Here is a 22208-nt window from a genome sequence, read left to right as displayed (position 1 = left end):
AATCACAGTTTCGCGGTAAAATGACCGATTAATCCGTATCCATTATGCTCTCGTCATGTAATGATTGATGGTCTTCATCGATGTCATCTTGTTCTTCTTCGTCTTCTTCTGGATCCATTTCGAGGACCATTATCTTTCCGTTATTGGCGATTACTGCTATCAGACGACGACGTGGTCGACCATTGGCGCCTAGAGCCACATCCATCATGTGTGGTAATGGCAGGGCTTTCTCGAACACGAACGTCTACCGTGCGCCGCGTTGAAAAGATGAGAATACATGACCAGGAAGCGAACTTTTCGTCACATACCTCCATGCCTAATGTTTGTGCATGATCCGAAAACGGCAGATAATTGAACGATTGGTATGGAATGGCTCCCAATACACACTCGATCTCTCCTATTCGTTACGGCAGGTTAGTTGCATTCTCCCAGTATGATCTTTATACCGTGCACTACCGACCTTCGTAATTCGTGGACTGTATCACCACGCCAAGATCGGTGTCGTCAAAGAATTCCATATCCGTAATGGCTGCGTGACCAAGATCCAAGCGACAATAATCGACGTGTGGTACCGTATGCTTCGTGATAACATTTCGCAAAAGAAGAACTGACGAAGGCATTGAACAAGTCAATTTTATAATTCATTGGCAGTCCAAGTTTTGAGTGACAGTTTACCTGTCTGTCTTTCATTTTCTTCCGATTGCAATAACGCATAGTAGCAATAGCCTTCAGCTGCCTAATGTGTTTTTGGTAAGTATGCTGATAAGACGGTGCGAGAAGCTTTTTGAACGTCAGTACTACCGTTTGCACAATATGGGATGCCATAAGACGGCCAAGCTTGCAATGTGTAATGGATATCCCGTCTTTACTTGAGAAAAGCACCCATTGTTGTGATACTTTTGTATTCTCTGATATCACTCGTGATGGCTGATGTAACAATCCATGACAGGTATCCGTCGACGTCTGTAGCATACTACGCAGCGTGGGTATCGACCTTTCTTCACCCTCCGGAATGGTTTCTGTTTGAATAAAGTGGTTCAAGCTATCTTTGGTGAAGCATGTTTTCAGATACTCGACAGCATAACGAGGATGATCGGTGATCACGGGAGTGTCTGCCGATGGTTGAGTATCGGGACTATTGGAGAACCGTTGAATAACTAGAGACGGTAATTTAGATGCATATGTATCAAGAAAGACTGCGCATAACGAAACAAAGGCATACCTGACAAAAACCACAGCATCGTTTCATGGAACATTTTTTGTTGTCGAAGCACCGCGGAAAGGAATTTATGCAATCGGCTCATGTAGTAGCTGATTTGGGATATACTTTCTTCGGCCAATTTCTTATCCAACAAGTCTCCATACCGTTCCGTCCTGGCACATGCAAGAAGATCATATCGTCAAGCGACATCGAACCACCCTAAATTCTGAGAATAAAAAAGTCCTTACCAATGATTATAATTTACCAACACGCTCAGGTACAGAAACAGGCGTTCACATGCAGGTAGTAAATATTCACACACAATGGTTTGAACGGCCGCATAGCTGGTATTGGACTTGGTTTCCCATTGTTTTACTTGCTATTGAGGAAAGATGAGATCCATGACTCCGTTCCACTCGTCATGCACACATTATTTACTTGCTCGCTGAGATAGTTTGCAAAGTATTCGTGCACTGCTTCGCTAGGTGTACCGCTGGCTAACAAACCAAGTATTTCGATGCCTGGCAGAGGGTCCGTACGTTCTTGGGCAACCAGCACCGTGAGTCATTACCCTGCATAAGATAACCAAGTTTTCCCATGCTTCCACTTACCATTGAAATCACGAAAAACGTTTGAAACATTCTCGGCATGTTTGTGAGCTGATTTTGTGTACGCTTCGTGATGTTTTTCCATTATGGCAGCGCAGTGATCCATATATCGAAGCAAGAAATCGATGTGAATTTGCGCTGTAGCAATATTGCACAATTCCGCCATCCGTTCCTGAAGCATACTGCTGTCCACGATCATAACGTAGAACCGTTGCTCTGAATCGATTTCCGTCGTGTCTACCAGCACCTGAATCGCGTCCATGTCTCCCAACACATCGATGCGACGAACCGCTGCATTCTATGTTGTATCAGTTGAGGAAGGCTACGCGAATATATAATGCTGCTGTTCAAATGATACCTGTAAAAGAGGAACCGTACCGATATGATAAATACCGTTCAAGCTAAACACATCAGCGTCAACCTTCAGCCGTCAGCATTAAATTGGGTCGTTGCCGCTTTACCTCAAGTAAAGATGACCGTTCGCGTCGCCTATGAGTAATAACGTCTGTTCCTCGCCGTCATTGGTAGGTTCATGCGGCAAGGGCGTTTTCTTTGTTCTCCGAGGTAGCAGTGGTCTAAGGGCAAGTGTGGGTGAGAATCAGTAACAGATATAACGTTCTTGATAATGTTCGTACGCTGGTTCATCCGGAGGTACCATACTTAAAGCCGGTATGGCCGATACAAGACGCCCAGTTAAGGGATCAAAGGTGTTCTATGTTGATAGTGGTTACTCGTTCCATGGGCGCACAAAGGTGCGACAGACCGTACTTACGTTGGCATTGACGGTTTTTTCTCGCGTGTAAGGAACCCAAAGCAAACAAGTGATAGCAGCAGCTTGTGCGTTTTTCGTTGGAGGCCAGCAAACGACCGAGCGTGGTTCAGCCCAAGAAACAGCCACCTTGTACACCGTTCCATCCCCGCATCCCATGGCAAATTCCTTGCCTACGTTCATTTGTCAGTGCTTGGGTTGATCGCTACTGTATCTTTCTTTCAGAAACTCAACACTACCGTTTGGTTTCCACACCAGCGACGTAATAGTAGTATACTCGGGAATGGCCATGGACCATATTTTGGTGACGCCACCGCGGTAGAGCGCAACATGGTCCTGAAATGCAATCACCGCGAGATCGGTCGTAGGACACCATGCGATCTTGTTTGCTTGACCGCGCAGTACTTTTTCATCGTAAAGAGGAAACAACCGCGTTGACGGATCAATGTGATTCATGGTTGAATCGGGACAACATGACTCGAATACGCTTTTTTCCTGCAAAAAATCAGGCACGGAGTTTGTGACTGGCGCAGGTCTTTGCCCGACCCGAAGCGATTCGCAAGGAATAACCTGCGCCAAGCTTGGTGCACCTCACAACTTCTTCGAAAACTGGCAGTGAACTTAATGATCTGGATGCACCAGAGTAATTTTAACCTGCTTTCTGTATCATTGATTAAATAAATAAAAACAGACATATGCTTTTATTTTTATTTTATAGGATGTTGCATACGATAAATAAGATACATTGAGGACCATGCTACTTGGTTGCTATTGGTTTCCTAATTTCTCCTCTAGCGGATCGGCTGTTTGAACATGAAGGTGACAGCGATGCTGTTTGAAAGGGATGCTAGAAATCGGGGTCTTCTGGGTCGTCGAGGCAGCAAAGTTCCACGTTGCCTATATCCTCCAGGTTTCTCAAAGATCTATGAACATTTCTAGGTTAAATTTCCTCGTAAAAGAAGCATATAATGAGTTTGGTCGTATGTAATATTCATCTCGTTCATGTTGTACAAGTGAAGTAGGGACGAGGCAAAGAGGAAAAAGGAAACAAAAATAAAACGGTATGTGTATAGATTATGTATTTTTTGGGGAGAAATGCTGTAAACGTGCATGTAAGAAAGTTAGATGTCTAGATGTGTAACAGAAAAAAACAATGTCCCATTGTTTCATACATAAAGAAAACTAGTTAAATTAAATTTGTGTTGAGTTGTAGCATAGAGGAAGTCAATAAGTAAAGGATAAAAAGGCAAGGTATATACAAGAAATCAAAAACCCGAAGAAGAAGAAAAAACACAGTAAGGTGAACATATGGATAAAGAAAAAGAAAAAAAAGGCATGCTTAAGAGCGCAATTCGCGCAAAGACCGTATCCGAGTGCCTTCAACGGAGGGTGCTGGCAGATTCTTTGGTGCGCACATAAGAGGGAGATGTTTACGCGGTAATTCAACCACGATCCGTTTCCGGACGATGTTGTCGCGACAAGTAGAATCGCAGAAATAAGGTTCATCACCCGCCACAAAAACATCTGATAACACAGTCTGGGCACATTTCTGATGAACTGCCTTGGGACATCCTTCGCAACGTACAAGCACATTATGAGCCCATGACTCCTCTCGATGACAGACAGAGCAATACAGCTGCAAGACGGGCCGATCACGCTCATTGATGGATTCGTTGGCAAACCCAGTCAGATCCAGTCGCGGCAGTTTGCAAGCAAAACCATAACCCTTGTAGTCACATCCATGTTTACTACAAACAAGAAAAAAGACACCCATGTCAGTTTTGTATTTTTCTTCACGTTTCTCTTCCATTACTTACTTGCATAGTGTTCGTTTACCCCACGGGCCAGGTCGCCAGTTGACTCCTTCCGTGGTACCGCAATAACGACACCAGTCCACATTCGCTTCCGTTAATTGCTGATAAATCGTAGGAACCGCCGTCGCACGCGCAGGCACTTGCTCCTGTTCTTCTTCTTCTTCTACTTCTTCCTCGTCCTGTTCTTCCCCTTCTTCTTCTTCAACTGGTTCAACTCCTTGGTTTTTCTCGTCGTCGTCGGAACAGAGTGTTTGATAACGATCTTCCCACGAAGTTTCATTCGCAGACAGAGGTTCGAAAGAGGCCTGAGATTGGAACCCAGATGAGGTCGAATTGCCAAATACGTCATATCGCAAAAGATCAACGGCTTCATAATTTTGGCTGTAGATTTTTTTTTATAGTGGGTGAGTTAAAATAGAACGAATCCAAACTCCCAGGTCAACGGCACGTGATGAGCAGATCAGGCGTGCTGGATATCCAAATTAGGTCATCCATACGCACAAAGAATTGCCCAACGTGTAACATACCATTGAGATTCAGGACGTGGAGTGAATGAAGCTTTGTCGTCCTCGTCATCTTCGTCCGATGTATCTTCTCCTGAAGCTTCGTTGAAATAGTCATACATATCGGAGAACGAGGCTGGGAAATCGTGGTTCCTTGGCTTCTTCAACGTGGCCGTGGACATGTCAGTGTCGCGTCGGCGTTTGTGTCCATAACACTCCGTAACTGAGTTGCACCGACTAGCATGATCTTGGAGACGGGACGAGCTCAGTGGTGAGAGATCCAGTTTTTGGCCAGACACCGTGTCTTCTTCGGACAAATCAAAACCAAAAAAGAAGAGAGGGTCCTCTTCTTCGGCGTCTAACAAGAGATCACTGGGCGTCACGGGAAGATCTTCTAAATCTTCTTCCGTCACACTTCTCGGTGGGGTCGATACACTGTCCGATTCAGAGTCACTGCTGGTGGCGAAGGAAGACGACAACTTGTCATCGTCGTGATTCATAGCAGGAGAAAAGAAGACATCCTTGACCAGATCTTTTTGCATGTTTTCCGCAATGGTATCGTAAGTGATCGTCGCATTTCCCAGTGTGTGATGAATAGGGGACACTGCCACCGGTGAATGCGGCAAGTAGTACGGGAATGAGTACGGCTGCTATACAATAAAAGCGGAGATGAGAATACTGTAATTGGGATGGGAAAAAAAGTTGCCCTTTCCCTCCAGGTTATGCTTATCTGGAGTATAACACTTACGACTGATAACAGTGTTTGACGTTGTTGTTGTGCTGGTGGAGTTGGATGAACATGGAAATAAGTGGAATGGAAATAGTTTAAGGTTGCTGGTGCGGCCACGGCGTTCATGGAAGGGACCACCATGGAGTGTTGCGTTAATGATCCACGGTGGTTATCTTTGCGAACGGCGTTTATCTCTAGTTTACTGGTCCCTGTTATCGGCTGTACGTATGGAGAGGAACATGAATATCCCGGTAGGAGACCTTGTGTGGTATCTAGTGGAGTTGTATGAACGTCTTGGGAGTAGAAGGGCATGATGCGCGGAAGACTCATCGGCTTATTAAGATCGAAAAAAGGAAAAAGAGTAATACTATAGAAATATAAAAACGTATTAACAAGAGAGAGAGAAGAAGAAAGCAAGAAGAGAGATCAAAGAGATGAACACTGATATTTATAAAAAGGACAGAGAAAAGAATAGGAAACCAAGGGGACGTTTACAAAAAAAAAAAAAAAAGGGCAGAAGCAGGAGGAATTTTGGGGGGTGTTTATGTAACTGTCTATTTTTGGGGGTGGGATGTTAATCGTCTCAGAAGGGGTCAGGAGAGGAAATGGGTGAAGGTGAGACAGATTTTCTCAGCAATAAGCATTGGGCGCAAATCTTACTGAATTCCAAGCGCCATTTTATAATAGTACTGTATTTGGGAGGTATTTGGCTCGGCGTTTGACACAGCGATTCTATTTCCGTCAACTAAACCCTTCATGCAAGGTACAAGCCTCCACTTTTCAGGAACGTAGGGAATCCGCCATAAACTCCACGAATGAGTTTCCAGGGACGCAGTTGATTGTTTCGTCGTTTGAAAGAAGGATGGCAACCTGGGCCTTCAAGACCATTGCCATGACGGGCAAATGGGTAGAAGGGCAGAGAGGAGGAGGAGGAGGAGTCCATAATTGATTGTTATTGAAGCACCCGGAGCACATGCTGCATGTTGAGTTACACATCTCGTGTTTTTCGGTTATTTTAGCATATTGCAAAAGTATATCCAACTATTGGATTTGTAACAAAACTAGCAAATCTAAAAAAATTTACAACCGTTACAAAAAATTGGGTCTTGACGATAAAAAGGTCAATCTAGACAAACTATCATTCTATTTTCCGAGTTTTGATACACCGGTATATACTATTCGTAGAAATAAACCGCTAGCTGAGATTTCCATGGAGCTCAACGTCATCTGAGAAAGAATTCTGGAAAGGAACAATACCATGTAAAGAAAACAACAGAAAAAAAAGAAAAAGAAAAACAATGTCACAGCATGCCTCGTTAGGTAAGTGCTTGCCATATTTGACAATGACTGGCACAGACATTTTGGGGGTGTACACCACGGATTGATAAGATCTTGTTTTATTTGTAAAAAATAAACAAAACTCGCGGATTCATTTTTGAAATCAATAGAGTATAGGTCTCAATGAATGGGAACAGCTAGGAATAAGATCGTATGATCTTGCCTTATTCCATGATGAGCACAAAAGGCGACGGGACAATGTCATGGGATAATATTGGTCGATCTATCGGATAAAATGAGGTGAACGCATCTGACAACCATGAGAATAAGAAATCAGGAGTGATAAAGGATAAAAACAAAAACAAAAACGTACCAGGGGAGGCGCAGTTCGCGGGCTGGAAGCATGAATATAGGGAAAAGATTAGAGGATGAGAAGCCTCAGGGGGAGGGTAATCACCAGAAACGGCAAGGGGCTGAACTACATTCAGTGAATGCAGCTACCGAATAACTGTTGTCCTACCCATTATATCAACGGACGGTCAACAAAAAAAAAAAAACATCGTCGTGCAATCTTGCAAAAATAGAAAAATTTCGTCTTTCATATAACTCGGGTCCTCCATTGGAAAGCCAAGAAATTGTCAAACCATAACAAAATAAACTCATCTAGAATAATTTGACAGGTTAAAGCTCGTATGGTTCCCATGTTCTGAATGCAAAATAGATCGCAAGCGTACCGTTGCACGGTTATGGTTTCCCATGGAGATGGATGTTCCTCAAAAAAAAAAAGGCTCATGATTCTTGAAATGAAGGCAACGAGATGTTTCGGACACACTTACAGATAAAATGCCGATCTATGATGCAGTTTAGTGGACCTGATTACGCTCAGTTAATGGTGATACAGAGCTATTGCACATAAATTTTTCTCTGGTGAGATTTATTTTCGACTAACGAGCTGGTTGAGCTGTCATTGCCTGGATGGACACCGCAAAAATTTCCAAGCTTTTTGAGAGCCGATCCAATCGCGGATTGCAAAATGAAGCGATGTTCTCGACAATGGTATCTTTTTTGACATCCGTCAAAAGATCGTGCCTGCGCTACGGAGTTGTAAAAAAAAAATAAGTCGAGCGATGCGTCATTTTCCTTGTAGATCACCGAATTTCATATGGCAAAAATAGAATAAACTCAGAGATCATCCAAGACCCGGAACCCCATGCGCAGGCAGAGAGCACATGGCAAAATACCGCCCACGCGCTACCCAACCATTCAAGTCACGTTGTTAATATCAAGTCAGTGACTCCACTGGAAAACTGTAAAAAGTCGTGTATCATACCTGTCGCGTGGATGTTTAAAGTTGCGAAGTTCTCGTGAGTCTAAATTAAATTCATTCCTGGGAAAAACAAAAAAAAAAAAAAGAATGGTGATGACTTGGTCCAGAAATAGAAGCTTGGCTGGAAAATAGCCACCATGTTGGCAATGGACACAGCGTAGGCAGAGAAAAGCGAAGTGGTCTACCATCGACCGTCTATGAAACCTCGCACTACTACAGTATAAAGAAGTATAAACAGGAAGGAGCGAACAAATGACCCACTTTTACTTGCTACAATATCTTGAGGGGCGCATGAGGTTTCATTTTACCTGCAGGAAGATATCCCTTTCATTTTACACTGTAGGCTGCGACGGGTTATCTACACCTAGCAAATGTCCAGATTACGGTTTTTAATTTTATGAGGCCAATGTGATACAAGACATGCAATCAAAATAAGAAACATTAATATGTTCATCAATATCTATAAGCCCAATAGGATGCTGACGATATTAAAGCGTCATTTTTCTCTCTTTCCAACTATTATATCCGTCCAAAAAGGGTATAAGTGATTGATGCTGTATTTTCGATGGCTTCACGGCTGGCTTACCTCGCTTTGGATTCTTTTATGTACAAGGCAGAGATAATCAACATAGCTCATGAGTCCGAAATGCTCGTCTTCAACCAATTCTTTGGTGAACGGCCGCTCATCATCCAACGCCTGTCGTACAATACACAGCTTGAGAAGCCATGAATTGCCATAAATAAGATTTCGTAGTTTTTGTGACATGGGATGACTGACGTCCGGCAACTGCTGTCATTAGAGGCAAAGAGTTAGGCAGACCCAACATCATTTCGCTTTTTGGTCTTTTAGGGTTTACCGTGGAAGGATTCACTTGATCCAACTGTGATACACCAAATACTCCCTGAAGAATGTCCTCGGACACATGCTGACCGATCCACAGATAAGCCGTGCTTTCATTTTCTACATCACTTGAAAGTTAACTGACGACCCTTACGATGCAAGAAAAAATAAGTAGGCATACCAACAAGATACATCCCCCGAGAATCCAGTCGTTCATAAGAAATTCGTTCAAGTGGTAACAAATTGCTTCCTTCTTGCTGGAACCATTCATGAAGTTTGATCATACGTGGATACAACCACTGAATGGTCAGCGGGACATCGACGGCATTCATTTTACGTATATTGTATGCTCGAAGATCACTGTTGATATTAAAGTCTGTGGAAATGAAAAAAAAGGATTAACATGGATTAAAAACGAGATTAAAAAAATCCAGATGTACCTTTTCGTAGAACGAGAGACTTCTTGAATCCAAGAACGTACAACGGCAGTATTTTGAATGATTCAGGCAAGATAAGCTGAGAAGGATTGGCTTTGCTGACACAATGCTTTCGATAAGCAGAAAGGATTTTCACGCAACGATTATCGAGATCACTGGCTATCTCCGCCAGTGCTCTTTTGGGAAGATCGGCAATAGCTAGAATAGCGCCCGTTAAACATCAGTTGTCAAGCGAATCTGCGAATCCAATAGGTCGTTAAAGCTTACTTTGTCGGCAAATGAAATTCATGGATACATCAAGATCAGCTTTTCTGAAAAGACCGCTCACAGTATCTTCAATAGGCAGCGAAAGGTTATGCACGCGTACGCGCCGTTGTCCGCATACTGTGGTATACAATAAAGCACATTGTAAAAAGACCTCGGACCGTGAGGTAAGCTTGTCATCGTGCAGCAACTCGAAAGCGAATGATTTATCACTGTCAATGCCGGCGACTTCGATTTCTTTGCTGCCACTGGGAAGGCAATTGCCAAACCGTTGAGCAATGGTCAAGCCTGTGGTTAGAAAATAGGATGCATGAGACAGAAGTATTTTAATCCGTATCTCATCAGAACATTTTTTTACCGTTGGAGCATCGGATTTTCAAAGCGCTGTTATATCCTTGTTCTCGCAGAAGAGTATGTTGCAGATTATGGGCGAATTGTAAACCTTCTTTGTCCTTGTCAAAGTTGGGATAGTAATGTACATCACCGCCCGTAATTCCCGTTAGTTGACCGAGGGTGCTGATATCCACGTAAGTGTTTTGTGGAAAGAGCCAGAGATCCACGCATACACCCTGCTTGACGCATTCTTTGGCCAAGTTTGTGTAGAAAATGTCCTGTGGTTTGAACAAGGTATTTTCTTTGTCCGTGCCATACAGTTTTGGATCGTCGCGGTTTTTTAATGCCCCAGGACCTTTGCTAGGTAAGAGGGTCTGGAAAATGCACAGTTTGCCGCCTGTCTGAGCCTGATTTACGCGTTAACGTCTTTACAATCACAGTAGAAATAGATGCAGCAAAAACCTTACCAACGCCAACAAGGATGCCTTGGCACTGGCGCCAAGCACCGCCACGGGAATCGCAGTATTGGCAAACATGCTCGGCAATGTGTCCAACAATCCTTCAATGACAGATCTGGCAATGATTTCACGAGTTAATTAGACATATGGCAACAGGCTCTTTTCACTGGCGGTAAATTCTTACTTTGATGCCTGTGGCTCGGCAAAGCAGCCCTCAGCAAGAGGGATGAACACATCATCGATATCTGATACCACCATCATGCTCGCTTGATCCAATGATGGCTAATGGGAAAAGTCCCTATGAGCATATCACGCTGTCCCATGCACTCATAATATCAAGCTTTCATACCGATAAGTTGTAAAAATGAACCGTGTCATCAAACGTCATAAGGGCGATCTTGATGTTGGCGGGGAATTGACCGCTGTATAAAATGGCTTTCAGAGTTGAACAGAACACGGATAGCAAGCCGCTTCGAACGCTGCTGGCCGAGACATCCACAGCAAACACAATGTGAAGAGGAGCCGGTGTACGATCCCAATACTCTGAAGGTACATTGAATTCGACAGATCCCAACTGCAATTCAGGTCGTTGATCGATATCCATACGCCGGCCAGACATGTCCAGGTGTGAAAAGTAATCGTCGGGGACTGTGAAAGGCGGTTAATATGTATCAAAAGAGAGTGGTCAAAAAAAGTGGGATTACCCTCATTGACAAAGTCGCATAAATTGCATTTATATTTTCGTCCGCTGTCGGTAAAGGTACACCATGGATTGACATAGCCGCGGCATCGTCGGCAACGAGGCGGACCCTCCGAGCCAGCTTCGGCTACTGACACTTTTTGATCGTCTACATGAAGCGCAGCCAGTGGATTCACCACCACACCAAAGGGTAGACTGGTATCTTCCAAGAGTTTTTCAAGACGAGGAATAGCACTGATCGTTGCTCTCATAAACCGGGGGTTGCAATTGCCTATGAAATCACATACACCACGTTCAGAAGAATGTTCCGCTTATCCTTTTATGCATCCAGCTCTGGTCTACCTTGATCAATGGCTCTGAAATCCGTCGTCGGTAGCGGCAAGGAGTCCTGTGAACATGTGCCAAAAGGCTGCGTTTCATACGTTTCTTGATCTCTCATCTGGGCGGCTACAGGGGAGGGTATCTGATTGGGATCAATCTTTGCTTTTGGACAAGGCGGTCGTACAGCTGACGGTGCAGGCGTCGCGGCTTGACTGGGGAACGATGGAGGTGGAACTGCTGGCGATCCTGTTGTCGACGGTACTGTCGATGTTGCAAGTGTGTTGGGCGACAAGGGCAAAGAGGCACCGGCAGCCGGAGCATAAACGCGTCTCGATCGTCCACTTTTGGGAGGAGCTGATGGATGCTTTGGAACCTATTGTTTAGATTCTCTGCATTTCAACCATGGACACACAAAGTCAAAAAAATGTCACCTACTTGCTGTATATTCATGTTGGCCATGGGAGATACTAAACCGTCGACGCCAGGACTTTTGTTGACGGTCGGCGACAATATCGGTGGAGTCAATGGGGTTGGAGGACGTACGGCTGAATTGGGCAGTGGTCGAGCCATGTTGGGCGGTGACGGGCGAAATGGCGGGCGCATAGGTGAACCTGGCAGTGGTGCCCCAGGATGAGGAGCGTGGTTAATGGGGGGTCGTGGTCCAGGCTGACCTGGCAGAAGCGGCGGTCGGTTCAGCTGTGAAGGGATGCCCATTTGTCCTGGAAGAACCGGTGGTCGGTTTAACTGGGAATGAACGTTGAGGGCGCCATTGGGACGAATGGCATGCGGCGGCCGTTGAGAAGGCATAGTAGGCGGTTGTCCCGGAACCGTCCTAGCGTTCCCTTGACTCTGTTGAGGATCCATGAAGAAACAGAAGGAGGACGTCGAAGAACACCACAAGCTGCAATTACCGTTCATTGGATGTGGCTCACCAAGATGAAACTCAGCAATTTGAAAAAAGCAATAACCACCCAAAGCGTCGTAATGGCTTTGGAGCGCAGATCCAAGACTACAAAAAAGAAGGCACTTCTGGTGCAATTAATCCTTAGACAGCTTTTCTAACTATCGATAATCATCACAAAACGAGCGAGGTATACCGTTAGAGGGTCACCTCTTCCCAAAAACCCTCTCTTCCAAGTTGTGTTGTTGACCCCACTTGGGCTAAATTGACTTCGGAGCTCAAAATTGCATCAAAGATATTGAAAATTTTCTCCTCTTTCTTCTCTTCCCGCCTAGGCGTCTCTTTTTCTCGTCACATTCACCACCATGGCCGACTCTGCGCCCATCGACTCTACGTCTGGTGCTGCCACTGCCCCTTCTGCTGAACAACGACAACAAGAAGAGGGAAACACGCGTCGCAGGGATCATCGACGACGTGATCACCGACGTCCACCTCGCTCTCGCACGCCGCAGCAACAGACAAATGAAGACGATAAAGAGGACAAGTCCCAACCTCGTAAAAGACATCCCCGCAAGAAACCGCAGAATAAAGGAAAGCCAGTAACCTCTTCGGCTCCTCCTGCTCCGAAGAAGGAAGCCACCGAGTCGAGTAACAGTGAAGACGAACGGGAACTTTGTTTCATTTGTACTGAGCCCATTGTCAACTACGCCGTATCCGCTTGCGATCATCGAACGTGTCACTTGTGTTCTCTTCGCTTACGTTGCCTTTACAAGACTTTCAACTGTGCTTATTGCAAGGTAAAATATTGTCTTGAAGTACCGGGTGGAAGGAAGCATACTTTCGTTCTTTGATTTGACGCATTCTATATCAGACCGAGCAAAAGACGGTCATTTACACCAAGGATTCCGAGAAACCGTTTGCTCAGTTCACCAATGAAGAAGTGCCCATTGTTGATAAGAAATTAAATGCCCGATTCGAAGATGAACAGATCTATCAGGATTGCAAACTTCTTTTGCAGTACAACTGTCCTGAGCCAAGTTGCGATGTCGCATGCGACGGTGGATGGTCGGAATTAAAACGTCATACGAAAAAGGAGCATGATCTGTTACTTTGGTAATGATGGAGTAAGAATGACAAAAGTGGATCGATCCAGGCGACTCACTTTTTTTTTTCATCTATTCTTTCTTTCAGCGACCTTTGTATTCGGTACAAGAAAATTTTTGCTCATGAGCATACACTTTACACGGCGGCTCAGCTTCACAAACATTACAAGAGTGGTGACCTGTCATTCAACAAGGACGATGAAACAGGTTTTACCGGTCATCCTGAATGCCAATTTTGTAAGATGAGTTTTTATGGTGACGATGAACTCTATGAACATTGTCGCGATAAGCATGAACAATGCCATATTTGCGTCCGACATGGTATTCGACACGAGTATTACATGAACTATGATGAATTGGTAAGTCATTGCCCAATAAACTGGTTTATCCGTATTTTTAACACTGGTTTCGACGGTGGCGGCTATATAGGAATCTCACTTTAAGCGAGACCATTATCTTTGTTTGTATCGCGAATGTCTTGACAAGAAGTTCGTCGTGTTTGAATCCGATATTGATCTGAAAGGCCATGAGGTGAGTCTGCAATTTTTGATAGTATAAATCGCTTTCGGGTCTGTCTAATCAAGAGAGGTTGTTGTCTTGGGACTTTTTAGGTGGAAGTGCACGGTGCGTCCATTGCTGGATTGCAACGAGCGAAGCAAGCCGAAGCTCGTCGAGTCAATGTGAATTTCCAGTACTCTGATGCTTCCTACCGTCAGCGAGAACGTACACGAAACAAAGGAAAGAGATCCGATGATCAGGCCAACAGCAGGGAAGGAACGTCAGCTTCTGCATCGTCCGCTTCCACGGCGCAACCAACATCTGAATTGCGATCCGAAGACTTCCCTACCATGACATCTGTCGCGAATGCCTTGCAAGCATCCTCGTCTGGTGAAACGTCCCAATCGAAAAAGGGAAAGAAGAAAGGTATTGAGAAACCAAAAGGATTCGGCGCATTATCAGCTGCTACGAATGAATTGGCGGGATCATCGGCCGCGGCGACGAGTGCCCCGGTCGATACCGTGACTCGTCATCAGCAATTCCTCGAGAGATTAAAAGAGATGCTCAAGACGGACGACAAGGTGGACCGCTTCCGATCATTGACCACCGCCTACCGTAATAACAGTATCGATGCTGAAACCTACGTCAAGGAAATTGTTCAACTTTGTCAAAACAATGTCGATATCGCTTCCAAGGTTTTCAAAGGCGTCGAAGACTTGATGGACCGCGAAGACAAAAAGTGGGAAATTGTGCGAACGTGGCGCAACACACAAACACAGGTAAGAAAATCACGCGCTACACCATTTTGAATTTCGATAAGGTTCCCTTTTTGCTTACGTGATGACGACGCTCAATTTCTTTATACAGTTGCAAAATTTCCCCATGTTGGCTCCTTCCGATCCCCGCCCCACCGGTCACGGTACTTCATCGCGTGTACTTGTTATCAAGGGTGGCAGCACTCGTGTCGGTGGAACGAAAACGACCAGCAAAAATCGTGCGGGTGTTTGGGATCGTGTAGCGTCAGCTGCCACTGGCGCTTCTACGGGCACTTCCAATCGATCGGCGGCATCACCGGTCCGTCCCAGTTCTCCGGCTACGTACAGTACCCCTTCCTTTGCCAATCCAAGGAACAAAACCGCGTGGAGTCGGTCCAGTGCTGCTGAGCAACGCGCCGAATCAGCGGTACGAGCTGCTCGAGATTTCCCTTCGTTACCACCGGCGGCTCCCAAGCATCCTACATTACTGAGTATGCGACGCAATGCTTCCGAGACTCAACTCAATGCTTGGAGCGATCGTGGAAGTGACAGTGGTTCCGTTACTGAAGAACCACCGTCGCTTGACTACAGTAAGAAGAAGAAAGGCAAAAAGGGAAAACAAGTGCTTTTCCGCGTAGGTTTATAAATCATCCGCAGATTGGCGGGTCTTCAAGAAAGAAAGAGGAAGGAGAAAAAGTAATAGACACATACGAAAACGAGACGGAGGCCGGACCTCCTTTGGGCTGCGCCTCGGCTCAACTTCAAATACCACGGCGGCATCACGCTAGTTTGCTTTAGTTTCGCTTTTCATTCATATGCTCATTTATGGTTTCTCCGAAAAGAAAAAATATAATACAGCACATGTAAAACCATTTTTTATTGCTGCCCTCTTTTATTTTTGGCATGTTGCTGATATCATAGCATCCAGCCATAATTACATTCTACTAGTTGATTATGAATAGAAAACCAAGGCATGAGTCATCATGTGAGGCAACCTTTGGAAATAAATAATCAACTTACCCCTAGGGCATCTAGCTGTGGGAACAGCGATAACTGATCCGGAATGTTCATGAATTTCTTGGAACCTTGCTACTCGAGGCCTCCGCTTCGGACCGCTTCCTCTTGAAAAGTGTCGGCCTTTCGTTATTCTCTCGGTGGCCAAACAAGATCTTGCGGAAATTAAAGGACTGCAGCCAAGTCGCGATTCCATAATTTATAACCATGATCATGTTTACATTTTTGATTTGTACATCTAAGAATAAGCGCGAGCAAGCACATTCAATATCAAATCTACTTTCATTCATCGGTTACCTTAACAGACCATGGCATAATGCTTCTGGCTGCTTCGTGCGTCGGTATGGCCTGGGATTGGGCGCCTTTTTGAATTTTCCAACGGATCGCTGCAGTCAGGACAGCACGAGGACGTTTTGAATTCATCGAGCAAGTACACCTCGAAACCTTGTTTTTTGAGCATCCGTCGCATGCCTACACCTCTGATCGGATCATGGAACTTGACATTTGATGCCGACCAATTTCCCATGATTAAAGCCTGGTCCCACCCAAAGCACAAATTTATGGTTCTCGCCAATCGAGAGTCTGCTTGGCATGGATTGAAATATGATGAGAGGCGCAGTTTTCGGAAAAGAGGGTATCGTGATAGGTTTGACGTCGTGTTCGCATAGAAATTCGATAGTACCGGAGATACGCTTGCTGTTTCCCGTAGATTGCGACAATACGTCTCGAGATCATTGACTGAAATGGGATGCTGTGATAATTTTTTCTGCGCGTTCTTGACATTTGGGAATTGGCTAAGTAATTTTCTCTGATCCTTCTGTACTTTTTCGTCTTCTGGCAGGAGGTGTAATGATAGAGGATCCTTGCGTTTGGTTCAGAGTACTCGTGCATGCAGAAAAGCAAATCTCTTCGTCCTGGGTCGACCAACACACAGCGGCCCTCCAGGCATCTTTGCTCAATTGCAAGCGAGTAAACGTACGGTACATCTTCGTCTAGAACCTTCGCCTTTTTTTGCCGGCCTGCTTTGCGACTTGGAAAATTTTGTTTGATGACATTCACGCCTACGCCATCAGTCTGCAGAGTTCCAAAAAATGACAAACCTTTGCCCTTCGTTTGCTTGAAAGGTCTGCTGTCAAGATCTACGACTCGGCTCCACAGATCGAGGTTGCTGGACTTTGCGAAGCTTCGCTGGTTCATCTGGAGAATGTGTGTGCAAAGGATCATCGCATCGATTTGCATGTACCGCGGCGACCAGGCAGCACGAATCAGAAAGCAAGTGAAGGAGCGCCAACCTCGTGGAGAAAATAAGCAAGATATCGATAAAATGCAAGAAACTGGTTTCGGGGGAAGCTTTAACATCGTAATAAATACTATCTTTCGCGAATTGATATGTCGATCCGTAGGAACTGAAAAACGGTTGCAAAAAATCATGGTGTGCTTGAAGTGGAGAATCAATGTGCGAATTTTTTTCTGCGATATCAAGCTTGAACTTCCTTGCGGGCTCGTAGATTTCTCGTTTTACAATTGTGCTTTAAGGTTGTTTCGCCGGTTTTTTATGTCAAGAAGCAGATAAATTTATCGCCGCAAATGACGTCCAAATCGTGCTTTGATATTATTAATGTAAGCGGTATATATCTGCTTTGCTTGATATAGTGCAATTTACTGGGCGCTTGGTAGATCTGGTGGCGTGAACGATGCGTGGCGGCAAAACGATTCGACATACGGATTGATTAGATCGCGATAGGTTCTGGTCGCCGCTCTGACAGTGCTGCTTCTCGTGCGTCTGTTTGTGAAGGAGAGGAAGACTTCAACGAAAAAGCCTTCTTGGACGTAAGCGTGAAGCTCGAACCCATCGTTTTTTGACAACTCTGACAGGAAAGTGTATTTCGCGAATAGGAAAGTGTGTTTGGTGAGGTTATGGACGAGAGCTACGAGCTCACGCAACGGTTGGATGAACTCTTCGCGCCAGCCGATGGCCTTGATGGAGGTTTGATAACAGAAACTTTTTTTGAAAGAAATGATGAGACAGTTTTAGGAAATGAGGAGATAAAGATAAAGATAAAGAGGAAGGTTTACCAGAAAAAAAAACAGCGTTCTCATGCTTTATATCTATTCTGTGGCTCGCAATTTTTGGACGGTCTGTGCTGCTCACGCCAATGGAGCTTCAAGCGGTAAACCTCCAGACGTTAAAGACAAACTAACATGCTGGATTTAATGCGTTCATGGGGTATTCTAGTATCTGGAAAGGACACTTGTTTGGTTCCAGACGTCGATTTTGTCTTTTAAAGGTGCTTTTGGGCTGTTATGACGGTTGGCGTTGCTGACTTCGAAATTGCCATAATGCATGGTAAATCTTCCACCCGAGACTGATAACAACGTCCACTTTATCAATGCATACAAAACATGCGGGCCAGCTAGTACTGATAAATTTTACTTTGATGATAAATAAAGTGCCATATTCGTGCTTGTGATACACACACTCAAACTCAGGGCTCAAGCTTGTGTCTCTAGGATTACGTTCGATCTTATGCCAGATCATATTCCAGCTATGCTTCAGGCACCATGGACTTGCAAACAGGTTTTTAACATGTAAAAAGTGGATCTCCAAATTGAATTAATCTGCGTGCTCAGATGATGAACAGCGACAATAGACACAGTCAAACCTTGTACATTTGTCTAAAAGACAATCCTCGTCCATATTACATCAAGTTTGATAATGGAAATGCCACCTGGCAAATAACACTGTTCTACCGTTTTCATTTGGATTCGGATTATCTTGTTTCCACAACTGGTGCAAAAGATGTGTAAATTTTACTTGATCGTTGTCCACAGTCTCCTTCTCTTTTTACCCAGAGGCATGATTGAAAGATATAAAAAAGACACAAAAAGAATAAGAGGTTCTGATAGGTTAGTGTAGATCATCTGGAGAGCATGTGATTTACAAGTCGCTAGTAGCGCGTGTTGATCTTAAAGATCACAAAGTTCTGCTCTTTCGGTCTGTAGTTCTAAGGAAGGGAAGTGGGAATAGTAGCTGATTAAAGATGTGTTTGGATTGGGATCCTCCATTTGCAAATATTCAAAACTCCACATTCGAATTTGTGTATCCAAAGGTCTCGCTTGATGGTGTTTTCTCAACTCCAATCTTTTGTCAATAAGCTTTCATTCAAGTTTTATGCGACCATTGATTTTTCGATGAGATTTTAGTCGATGTGCGCATAAATCTTGCGCATAAATCTTTGCACATTCAATGGCCAACGGAGTAACACAGTTTCTTTTCCTTTTCCCCAGAGGTGCTGATCCCCTTGACCCCACCGCCACATAATGATCATTTTTTTCATCCGCGACAGAGAACAACAATTTGTATGCAAAGTAGTAACGGAAATAGCCAAAAATCATATAACATTAAATGGAAGGACAAAAGAGATATCGTAAGAGAAAAAAATCATGACTTGGAAAAACATAGCATAAGGATGAAAGCAAAGGAACATAAATACATAAATGAGGAAACAAAACAGGACATAGCATATCGATGCATAAGAGCAAGTTGCCATTCGTTGTCATCTGAGTGCAGTCCGAGTTGTTGTTCTGCGGCCTGGAAAGTTGGCATGATGACGCCGTTAATTGTGCGAAGATCTTGGAAACTTGCGCACCTGTGATGTTATACAACATCATCCTTAAATAATATTTTTCGGATTGCTTGGTGACACAGCGTAAATCCGGGCCGATCGTACCGCCAAAGCGTCGTTGACGTCTTTTCCATGTTCGTGTTCTTTGGTGTATACGTATTGCGATGGGAAATTAGGGTAAAGGTAGGCTCGGGCTTGAGGATCCGTTCTGTTTTTGGCGAACCATCTGTCAAAGTTGTATCATGAGCACGTTCTGCCACTATTTGAGGATTCTCGTCTTCGAAAAACTGCACCATTTGCTCATTTTCCAAATGGATGGCCAAGCGTTGAGCATTGGGATATTCAGAGTGTATAGTAAATAAAAGTAACCGGTGAACGCTTTCTGCAGCCGAAGAACAGGTTTTTTTTTCACACAGTTGTGCCCAATCAATGTAATGTTTTTGCTTTTTAGTCAATCAGAGACCGTGCACATACTTTATTTCTTTTTGTAATTCTTTAACAAGCCGTACACCCGCTGTGCAATGGATGCCACCTGCTACTGGATGCCGCACTCTTACATTGAGCGACATTCATCAGACAAAAGCCTAACGCAATACGGCATAACCTGGGCGAGACTCTTGATGGAACTTTGGTATATTAATGTCAATACTCTGGCATACCATGAAACACTTTTAATGAACAAAGCAGCACTTATTGACCCCCTCCGTTCTGTCCCGCCCAAGGTTATGATAGATCTACAAAGATGTGTGGGAATGTTGGGTATTTAAAAAAAATGAGTTAGTAAGCTCTTTGGTTGATTCAAATTTCGTTGAGATATTTTACCTTTGATGTTTGATGCAGCAGATACCGAGGGCTTCCCGACCGAAATAAAGAAAGGATACAAATATAAAAAAAAAAGTAAATAGAATAGGTGCGTCTGTAAAAACCCCCTAAAAACCCTGTGGGAAAAAAAAGGAGGAAAAGACTGCAAGAAGACTATTCACTAAAATACAAAATACATACTACAACTACAAAATAAAATGGTCGGGAAGAAATATCGAAGGCGATACCACGGGCAGCAATCCATATGAGAGGAACCTGGGGAGGACGCGTCAGCGTTTCCCGATGAAAAAGAGAGCCACACCACCGACGATGCCTTTGACGACAAAAACCGGTTTGGCCACATTTGAGCGCGAACAAAGTAGAAAGATTTGGAGGGATGGATGACTTGCCAAGCGAAAAGAAAACCGGAGAGAAAACCAAAAGCTAAAGACAGAATAGAGAAAAAGGACAGGTAAATTTTTTCTTGTCGAAAAACGGATAGTCGTATCACACAAAAGGTACCTGTTTTCATAATAATCGAATCGACCGGATCAGATACACGCCATAGTCTGGATGATGGATGATGGATGCAATGATAGTGAGGGATTTCCAGGCAAACAGAAGAGATGCAAAACTAAAGAAGAAGAAAAATTTCGGACAAAAATATGTGATTATCCATGGATGAAACAATAGCCACCTCACTGATGCATGAATGATGAGCTACACAGATCGAAGCATATCTGCTCCATGTATCATTCGATTACTGAAGAGAATGAAAGGGCATATACAGTATAACTGACAGATAACCCAAATTAAATGATGCTACAAAACACCAGATCGTCGTATCGTCAATCACCTTTCTTCAAAAAAGAGCTCCACTCACATTTTATGTGAACGGCGACGATGCTCTGTTTAACCACAACTGGCGCAAACGGCATTTGCTGCTGATTGTTTCGCCTATTATCGTGAAAGTGGGCAGCGAGGCATGGTTGAAAGATGAAAAAAAGGTTTAACAGGCCTTGATAACTTAGTGTAGATCATGTGATTTACAAATTGCTAATTTTTCAAAGATTTTAATTATATAGACTAGGTGGAGCCCGTGATCTTCAAGATCACAATTGGGGATATTTATTGGTAGACTCAGGGTATGCTACCATGGGTGTGGTTAGAATGGCAGGCCTGCCACCGGAGGCCGCCCCCTTACATTGAGCGACTTTCGTCAGACAAAAATCCTAACGCATACACGGCATAACCTGGGCAAGAACTCTTGACGGAACTTCGGTATATTAATGACACCTTATGGCATACGTTGCAACGTGATTTGTTTCTGAACACGCGCAGGGCAGCACTGGTTCCCCCCCTCAGTTCCATCCCGCCCAGGCTATGATAGATCTAGAAAGATGTGTGGGTATGTTGGGTATTTAAAAAAATGAGTTAGTAAGCTCTTTGATTGATCGGAAAGCCTGACCTCTTCATTACATTCACGTGTAATCCAAAATGGCCAGAAATTCGGAATGAGCGACGGTATAAACGTAGCCAATTACTTTTCCAAGTGTATGGTTTTTTGTTAGATCCTTCAAAAGAGCTCTGAGCTTGAGGTTGAAAACTCGTGCTGTCAAATCTGGCCGATCAGATACTGTCTGTGAAGCAAGAAGCTCATTCCGAATTTCTGGCCATTTTGGATTACACGTGAATGTAATGAAGAGGTCAGGCTTTCCGAAAACATCTGACGATACTCATTGCATCTTGGTACAGCTGTTGCATGTTTCGAGGGCTGCCAATGAATGACGACGGAAGGATGACAGGCTGACCGATGGAATTCATATTCATATTGTTGTCGTCAAGTTGGAGAGCATCTTGTACGCCTGAATACACATCAGCACGCAGTCGGGACTGGTTGAGGCGAAGGTGATTGAGGCGGTTTTG

The 22208-nt window shown here is 44.2% G+C and overlaps 7 protein-coding genes across 7 annotated transcripts; 1 reads left to right on the top strand and 6 right to left on the bottom strand.

The window, feature by feature from the left end:
* Positions 1 to 375: 375 nt before the first annotated feature.
* BYT42DRAFT_123247 (uncharacterized protein) lies at positions 376 to 1544 on the bottom strand. Its single transcript, XM_051562155.1, has 6 exons — positions 1450 to 1544; positions 1223 to 1374; positions 802 to 1157; positions 676 to 732; positions 461 to 607; positions 376 to 397 (listed from the first exon to the last, which is right to left on the bottom strand). The coding sequence occupies exons 2-5, from the start codon at positions 1302 to 1304 to the stop codon at positions 482 to 484; spliced, it is 621 nt and encodes a 206-aa protein (XP_051419359.1). The 5' UTR covers positions 1305 to 1374; positions 1450 to 1544; the 3' UTR covers positions 376 to 397; positions 461 to 481.
* Positions 1545 to 1709: 165 nt separating this feature from the next.
* Positions 1710 to 3204, bottom strand: BYT42DRAFT_123220 (uncharacterized protein). Its single transcript, XM_051562154.1, has 7 exons — positions 2818 to 3204; positions 2582 to 2751; positions 2445 to 2521; positions 2271 to 2384; positions 2168 to 2210; positions 1813 to 2100; positions 1710 to 1743 (listed from the first exon to the last, which is right to left on the bottom strand). Exons 1-6 carry the CDS (start codon positions 3032 to 3034, stop codon positions 2047 to 2049), a joined length of 675 nt encoding a protein of 224 aa, XP_051419358.1. The 5' UTR covers positions 3035 to 3204; the 3' UTR covers positions 1710 to 1743; positions 1813 to 2046.
* A 441-nt stretch (positions 3205 to 3645) lies between these two features.
* On the bottom strand, positions 3646 to 6132 carry BYT42DRAFT_585834 (uncharacterized protein). The gene is made up of 4 exons (XM_051570015.1): positions 5644 to 6132; positions 4920 to 5542; positions 4396 to 4773; positions 3646 to 4326 (listed from the first exon to the last, which is right to left on the bottom strand). The coding sequence occupies exons 1-4, from the start codon at positions 5953 to 5955 to the stop codon at positions 3918 to 3920; spliced, it is 1722 nt and encodes a 573-aa protein (XP_051419357.1). The 5' UTR covers positions 5956 to 6132; the 3' UTR covers positions 3646 to 3917.
* Positions 6133 to 8588: 2456 nt separating this feature from the next.
* Positions 8589 to 12154, bottom strand: BYT42DRAFT_549415 (Sec23/Sec24 trunk domain-containing protein; the record flags this gene model as incomplete). The annotated part of the gene is made up of 13 exons (XM_051566068.1): positions 8589 to 8594; positions 8817 to 8927; positions 9088 to 9191; positions 9226 to 9447; positions 9512 to 9706; positions 9776 to 10060; positions 10131 to 10512; positions 10573 to 10678; positions 10748 to 10845; positions 10913 to 11211; positions 11268 to 11534; positions 11606 to 11957; positions 12020 to 12154. The coding sequence occupies 13 exons, from the start codon at positions 12152 to 12154 to the stop codon at positions 8589 to 8591; spliced, it is 2562 nt and encodes an 853-aa protein (XP_051419356.1).
* Positions 12155 to 12850: 696 nt separating this feature from the next.
* Positions 12851 to 15487, top strand: BYT42DRAFT_503824 (uncharacterized protein; the record flags this gene model as incomplete). The annotated part of the gene is made up of 6 exons (XM_051564929.1): positions 12851 to 13282; positions 13357 to 13598; positions 13677 to 13947; positions 14018 to 14119; positions 14200 to 14865; positions 14954 to 15487. The coding sequence occupies 6 exons, from the start codon at positions 12851 to 12853 to the stop codon at positions 15485 to 15487; spliced, it is 2247 nt and encodes a 748-aa protein (XP_051419355.1).
* A 542-nt stretch (positions 15488 to 16029) lies between these two features.
* Positions 16030 to 16423, bottom strand: BYT42DRAFT_585824 (uncharacterized protein; the record flags this gene model as incomplete). The annotated part of the gene is made up of 3 exons (XM_051570014.1): positions 16333 to 16423; positions 16153 to 16241; positions 16030 to 16093 (listed from the first exon to the last, which is right to left on the bottom strand). Coding segments are annotated over exons 1-3 (180 nt in total), but the record flags the coding sequence as incomplete, so codon positions are not given.
* BYT42DRAFT_122957 (uncharacterized protein) lies at positions 16101 to 17538 on the bottom strand. The gene has a single exon (XM_051562152.1). It carries the CDS (start codon positions 17284 to 17286, stop codon positions 16414 to 16416), a length of 873 nt encoding a protein of 290 aa, XP_051419353.1. The 5' UTR covers positions 17287 to 17538; the 3' UTR covers positions 16101 to 16413.
* Positions 17539 to 22208: the final 4670 nt, after the last annotated feature.

Source organism: Radiomyces spectabilis (assembly GCF_025331425.1).
Source record: "Radiomyces spectabilis strain NRRL 2753 chromosome Unknown BYT42scaffold_14, whole genome shotgun sequence".
In the NCBI taxonomy this organism is placed as follows: Eukaryota; Fungi; Mucoromycota; class Mucoromycetes; order Mucorales; family Radiomycetaceae; genus Radiomyces; species Radiomyces spectabilis.
This window is presented reverse-complemented; position numbering and strand designations above follow the sequence as displayed.

Coding starts and splice junctions, on each gene's coding strand:
- BYT42DRAFT_123247 (XM_051562155.1), bottom strand. CDS start 1,304: ATGAGCCGATTGCATAAATTCCTTTCCGCGGTGCTTCGACAACAAAAA. Junction 733..801: donor CATCCCATATTGTGCAAACG/GTAGTACTGACG, acceptor CACATTAGGCAG/CTGAAGGCTATTGCTACTAT. Junction 608..675: donor AGAAAATGAAAGACAGACAG/GTAAACTGTCAC, acceptor TGCCTTCGTCAG/TTCTTCTTTTGCGAAATGTT.
- BYT42DRAFT_123220 (XM_051562154.1), bottom strand. CDS start 3,034: ATGAATCACATTGATCCGTCAACGCGGTTGTTTCCTCTTTACGATGAA. Junction 2,522..2,581: donor AAAAAACCGTCAATGCCAAC/GTAAGTACGGTC, acceptor CTATCAACATAG/AACACCTTTGATCCCTTAAC. Junction 2,101..2,167: donor GTACGGTTCCTCTTTTACAG/GTATCATTTGAA, acceptor CATAGAATGCAG/CGGTTCGTCGCATCGATGTG.
- BYT42DRAFT_585834 (XM_051570015.1), bottom strand. CDS start 5,955: ATGAGTCTTCCGCGCATCATGCCCTTCTACTCCCAAGACGTTCATACA. Junction 5,543..5,643: donor GTCAAACACTGTTATCAGTC/GTAAGTGTTATA, acceptor ATTGTATAGCAG/CCGTACTCATTCCCGTACTA. Junction 4,327..4,395: donor GGTAAACGAACACTATGCAA/GTAAGTAATGGA, acceptor TCTTGTTTGTAG/TAAACATGGATGTGACTACA.
- BYT42DRAFT_122957 (XM_051562152.1), bottom strand. CDS start 17,286: ATGATTTTTTGCAACCGTTTTTCAGTTCCTACGGATCGACATATCAAT.